At 47.5% G+C, this 6,000-nt stretch overlaps 1 protein-coding gene across 1 annotated transcript in view; it reads right to left on the bottom strand.

Moving 5' to 3' along the window:
- The window catches only part of MECP2 (methyl-CpG binding protein 2), an 81,861-nt gene extending 77,685 nt beyond the window's left edge, over positions 1–4,176 (bottom strand). The window contains exon 1 of the mRNA XM_056809454.1: positions 4,010–4,176. Within this exon, the coding sequence (XP_056665432.1) occupies positions 4,010–4,062 (53 nt within the window). The 5' untranslated portion in view covers positions 4,063–4,176. The remainder of the gene's footprint in view (positions 1–4,009) is intronic.
- Between the last annotated feature and the right edge of the window lie 1,824 nt (positions 4,177–6,000).

Genomic DNA, 6,000 nt, shown 5'->3' on the forward strand with positions numbered 1-6,000 from the left:
GAGAATGCAAGATCAACAAGACCACAGATACAGAGATATATATACATACTGCATCCTCCCCTCCCCCCATACTGCCATTGTATTCACAGAGTACAGTAGATTAGCTTGCACATAGGTGCTAAGCTGAATGGTTGTTGAATTGAAGTTATAGTGAGAGTGAAACTCTACATTAAGGCTGGCCTGTATATGTATTAAATATGGCCAAGGGAGCTAATTTTAAAAGAGTGTGTTTGGACACATTCACATTCAGAGGAAATGACCTTTTGTGAAGGATTGTGTTACTGCTCCTATCAGTCTAAAGGAGGGTCCCCTTAACACTCTCTAAAAATTCAGTGCTGGTTTCAGCATGATGTCATGCACCTAGGACACACACAACAGATACTAATTAATGACAACCTGAAAGATTTCATGCCCTTTTCTTCAGGGCCGAACACGATGGCTGATTGCAAAGCGTGACGGGATGTTCTAAGCCAGCTACAAGGCTTTTTTTTTTTTTTGCCAATGCTCATATTCACGAAAGATTAACAGAGATTCTACAACATATTGTTTACCATCCAAATAGCAGCAAGGAGGTAAGCTAAAGCTGAAAAGGGTACTCGACTGGAGGAATCGGTAATTCTACCTGAGTGACTAACAGTCCTTTATGTTAAGTTGGCAAGAGAAGCATTCCAATTAGAAACGGTACACACAGCTTTAACAAAATGCAGATATAGTGGTCTGCTGCAAAATTGTTTTACCACCTGCAGTTTTTCATTTTCATTCGACAGAATTGTTCAAAACCATGTTTCTCTTTTATGGTGTTGTATAATGTGAACCTGACCAAAGTATGTAAGCTTGGGGACTCGAAGAAAAATATACATGCCCTACATACATGTCCATTAGTGTGCAGATGAGCACAGAGGCAACTGGGGGGGGGTTCCTTCCTACCAAAAGCCCACTAACCCTAAAGGAGACAACAAAAGGTACTTCATTTGTAGGGTGGGGACAAAAGAAATCTGTGAAAACAGAAAGTGTATTTTTCCACTGACTCGTATTATAATCTCAGAGATGTGACAAGGTGACTGACACTAGCAAAGAAATAAGGAAGTAGCATTTCTATGAGCTGTTAGGACACTAAGAACTCCGATGCCTAATTTACACGGCTAATTCAGTTCAATGTCCTTTTCAAAGAAACCCCTCCCGGGAAGAGGTTTATACTTACTCTATTTACAGGACCAGGGGTGTGAAGAACAGATGACTGTCAAGAAGGCTGCTCATGGACCTGCTCCTTCCATTTCTTAAGTTAGAGGTACATCTAACTTAACTAAGTGGGTCTTGTACAGCAAGGCCACTTAGATATATTGGTGTGTGTATATATCTATATCTATATCTATATCTATATCTATAGATATATAGATATAGATATATATATAGATAGATATATATTTATCTCTAACAGTACCTGAGAGTCTAGTGGATAAAGGGCAAGCCCTGTGGTCAGGAAGCCTTGAGTTCAAGCCCTGCCCCGTGTGACCTTAGGTAAGTCACTTACCCTCTCAGAGAACCAGGCAACATTCTAAGACTAGAAAACGTGGACCTAGATTCCATATCAGGAGTTTCCCACACAAATGAAATCACAGATCCCAATCCCAAACAACAAAACAATGGTTAGGCTATTTGTCAGCCTATATATTTTACAGTAAAAAGAACACTGAGTTTGGAGTCAGTAGAACCGGGTTTGAATCTCTTCTCTTACGTGTCTGACCTTTTCAGCGTCCTCGTCCATAACATTAGCTGACCTCTAAGGTCTCTTCTTCCAGCTTTGAATCTGACAGGCTTGATAAGAAAAAAAAACACAACAAAAAAAACACACACATGCACACACCCGCACACATACACACAAAACACACGAAGAGCACAGAGCACAAGAAAAGCAATACTTTGGCTTCCAGCTTGGTGTTTGGGTATTGAAGGTTTCAAAGGGTTCCCAATGGAAACATTATGGTAAGAATGACTAGGTTTGCTTGATTAGGAGTTAAGATAAGAAAAGTCCTGCCTCTTTACTAGGTCCTTGCATATTCTGAAAGACTGGGAATTTGACCCAACTGGTATTTACCAAAATGTAGGGATCCATACAAAAACTTCACACTACACCAATCCTATTGAGGATATTAGCTGCCTTATAAAAATTCAATTTAATTAGCCATAGGGTACAAAGTTATGCTTCATTTTCCTAGCTTAACTAAATCCCTAAGTTCCTGTTAGAAAGTCTAGGTCGAGAACCTAATACAGAGAAAGTTTAATTCCACGACCACAGACTACAGTTCTCATCCAACCCAGTGGCCTCACTCATGCATGTTACTAGTCACAAGGGCTGTGTATGGCTCAGCACAACCAATTCCCCCTAGCAAAAAACCAACTGCCTGCACCTATCCTATGGAAAGAAAGTCAACACTATCTCCTTTGTTACAATGTTTGTTGCAAACAACCTATACTCCTGCATACTTAATGCTAAAAGTAGTTGACATATTCAGTGAAAGGGAAAAAAACCCATTTAGGTCAATTATTTCTTCTGTGCTACCTATATATTAATTTCATAAATGTTCTCAGGGATGGAGTCTTCCCACTCTCCTCAAGTCTTCGTGTTAAGCAATAGGCCTTGTACTAAAACCTAAAAGGAGGCCCAAGTCACCTGGTTTTGCTAAGAACTTGAAAAGTTTAACAATCAGTTGGACCAAGTGTTACACATGAAGGTTCTGACTGTTACTTACACTCTGGAAATCTGAAATGAATTTATCTGGGGATCCGTTCAAAACTACAGGAGGAACAAAATACAGCTGAAGGCCCTGAGGGTTGACAGAGCTCACAAGGCTCAAGAAACCATCTAAGTAGACAGTAGTCGTCCTGTCTGTGACTTTGCTCCCAATGGGCAATCTGAACTCGGGGCTCTACAGAGTAGCACTTTTATGTAACTGGCAGACTGGGGGTGGTGGGGGAGGGATATGAGGTGTGCGTACCATGCTCCAACAGCCACAAATTCAGCCATCCCCCAATGTGGGACTCCTTACCAAAGAGTCCCCTCGGCTGCAAGTAACAGAATTGGTGACACTTTCCGCACTGCTTCTATTAGGAATGGCTGGGGGGCAGAAGGGGACATCATGTACACTCCTCCCTATGGGGTGGCCAGGAATTCCCATCTCCCTCTTCCTGCCACGGGGGAGGGGAGGAGGAGGAGAACTGACAGCCCTGTGGAGACTGGCAAAGATGTGGGGGACGGGAAAAAAGGGGCTTGAACAGGGCAGCAGAAGGGGGCAAGAAGAGGGGAAAGGAAGGGAGGGAGATGGAGCTGCTGTGGCGCACTCTTTCGCCGGGGAGTAGGACTACTACGCAGGCGCGGGAGGGGAGGGGCCAAAGTGACGGGGGGAGGGGAAAAGTCAGAGAGATGGGGGAGAAGAAATGGGGGGGGAAGAAGAAATGGAGGGGGGGAAGAAATCGGGGGGTGGAGAGAAGAAATGGGGAGGATAAACGACCAGGAAGGTTGTGGGGTAGAGAAAACAGGAGATGGGCAGGCGGGGGGAGGGGGAATGGATGGGGGAGCGAGCGCGCGCCAACGGGCGTGCACGAGTCCAAGCAGGGCAGGGAGGGGGCGGGCAGACAGGCCAGGCAGGAGCGCGCGGCCACGGCGCGAGAGCAGAGGACTGCGCGGCGCAGCGCGGGGCTCCAGGCCCACCAGCAGCGGGCCTGAGCGCACGAGCGCCTAGCCGGGGCCAAGCGGGCGGCGGGTGGGAGGGCGTGCGCGCGCTGGGACGCGCGCCGGGAGGCCGGCCGCCGCGAGAGGCGGGGTGGCACCGACGGAGGGCTCCGGGCTCCAAGGAGGGGGGAGCGAGAGCGAGGGAGGGGGGAGGGAAGGAGGGACGCCATCCACCAGCCCGGCCCGGCCCGGCTCGCCTCCCCGACCCCGCGGCCCCCGCCCGCGCTGCCTCCTCTCCGCGGAGGGGCCCCCGCCCGCGGCCACAGCGGCGCCACTCACAGTCTGTCCTCCTCGCCTCCTCCTCCTCCGCTCAGCGCGGCGGCGGCGGCCATTTTCCGAACGGCTTTTACCACAGGACTCTTGATGAGGAGGGTGCGCGCGCGCCGCCGACAGCCTGGGAGCGCGCGCGCCGTCCCACGTCTCCGCCACGCCACGCCCTCCCGATCCCGCTAGGTTCCCTCAGTTCCCTTATCCACCACTATCCGGTCCCTTCTCTCCGGGGCTGGGCGGTTCCACCCTCTGCTCCTTTCTTATTGGACAGCGTAGACGTCATTCCGAATATTCGTCCGTTACTGGCTACAGAGTGAGCGAAGGGAGCCGGGCTTCTCGCAGCACCTCCATGAACTGGTGGAAGTTTCTGTCAATCACTGCCCAGGTGTCGGAGAGAGGAAGCCCTTCCTGACTATTGATTGGACGATGATAACTAAATGGGGCCTGCGCCAATTGGGCGTTCTTAGCTGTCGGTTCAGAAAAGTGGGCGTGTCAGAACTTTTGGGGTGGTCTAGCGGGTGGGATTTGAATATTAACGCTTTTAAACAATCTTCTCTGCTGGTTCCTTGGATGAGATTTCTAAGGACGTTCCGTTTGGCCCTTTTATAAAACGGCTGATGTCCGCTGGTCACACACACGCGCACGTGCACGTATATCCATCTAACACGCACTTTGCTCCCATTCATTTGTGTCTAGTGCTACCTTTATGGAACGCAATCTCCAGAGCAAGGTAATAGTCTCTGCCCCACTGTAGGTCTTGTGGCTGTAAGAATCAGGCCACATTAACTGCATGTATGCGGAAGGTGGGCTTTAGTCCCAGGATCGGGATGGTATCCACAACTCCAATGTTAATGGGGCGGCTGGTTGGCGCAGTGGTAGAAAACTGGGCCTGGAGTCACATACTTCTTAACTGTGCGACCTTGGGTAAGTCACTTAGCCTCGTTTTCCTCATCTGTAAAATGGGGATGAGAGCAATAGCTCCAATCCCAAGGTCATCATGAGATAATGACAAAACATTTAGCACACAGTGCCTGGTACTTATAGAATAACAATAAATGTTAGCTATTATTATTGAGCTCTGCCTAACTGGTATGACAGCCTTCCACCAGGGATCATCCAGTACATCGCTCAGGGATATGGTTTCCACAGCAAATCTAGGTCTACTTTCCCTTTCCCAAACTCGAATTCATTTTCTTGCCTTCCCATCTTGGAACCCTTAGCTCTCTTCAAGGTTCAGCTCTAGTTCCACGTCCTAATAACAATAACTTAGATTTCTTTGACACCTTACTCTGCAAAACACCACATGACTTTTCTCCTTTGATTCTCCCATCACTAGGTGCTAAGATTATCTCCACTAGGGAAACAGGCTGAGAAAGTGATTTGTCCAGGATCACACAGCATTCAAATGCCTCTTCTTGACTCAAAAGTTCAGTGTTCTTATCTGGCTGCCTACATGAGACCTTTCCTGATTTCCACTAGTTCATATCATGGTAGGAATTAAAAATTCAAGGTAGGTTAGTGCTCTCCCTTCCCAAATTACACAGTATTTAACTTTGGTAACAGCTACAGGAAAAAGGCTATCCCTAGATTTTCCCTGTCATGTTAAATAAGGGAATATTATAGGATGGCTAGATGGTACAGCGGATAGAGCACCAGGCCTGGTGTCAGGAAGATCAGAGTTCAAATCTGACCTCAGACTCTAGCTGTGTGACCCTGAGGAAGTTACTTTACCCTGCTTGCCTCAGTTTCCTTTCCTGGAGAAGGAAATGGCAAACCACTCCAGGATCTCTGCCAAGAATACCCCAAATGGAGTCATGAAGAATTGGTCAGGACCAAACAACAGCAACAAAAATGTAAACATAAACAGTAAGATTTCCAAATGATGTATACCACTGCTATGCCCAGCAAAGGCCCACTTTATGCTCTTTAAAAAAAAAAAACAACCTTATCTTCCATCTTAGAATTGACACTGTGTATTAGTTTGAAGGCAGAAGAGCAGT

Source organism: Monodelphis domestica, chromosome X (assembly GCF_027887165.1).
Source record: "Monodelphis domestica isolate mMonDom1 chromosome X, mMonDom1.pri, whole genome shotgun sequence".
Classification (NCBI taxonomy): Eukaryota; Metazoa; Chordata; class Mammalia; order Didelphimorphia; family Didelphidae; genus Monodelphis; species Monodelphis domestica.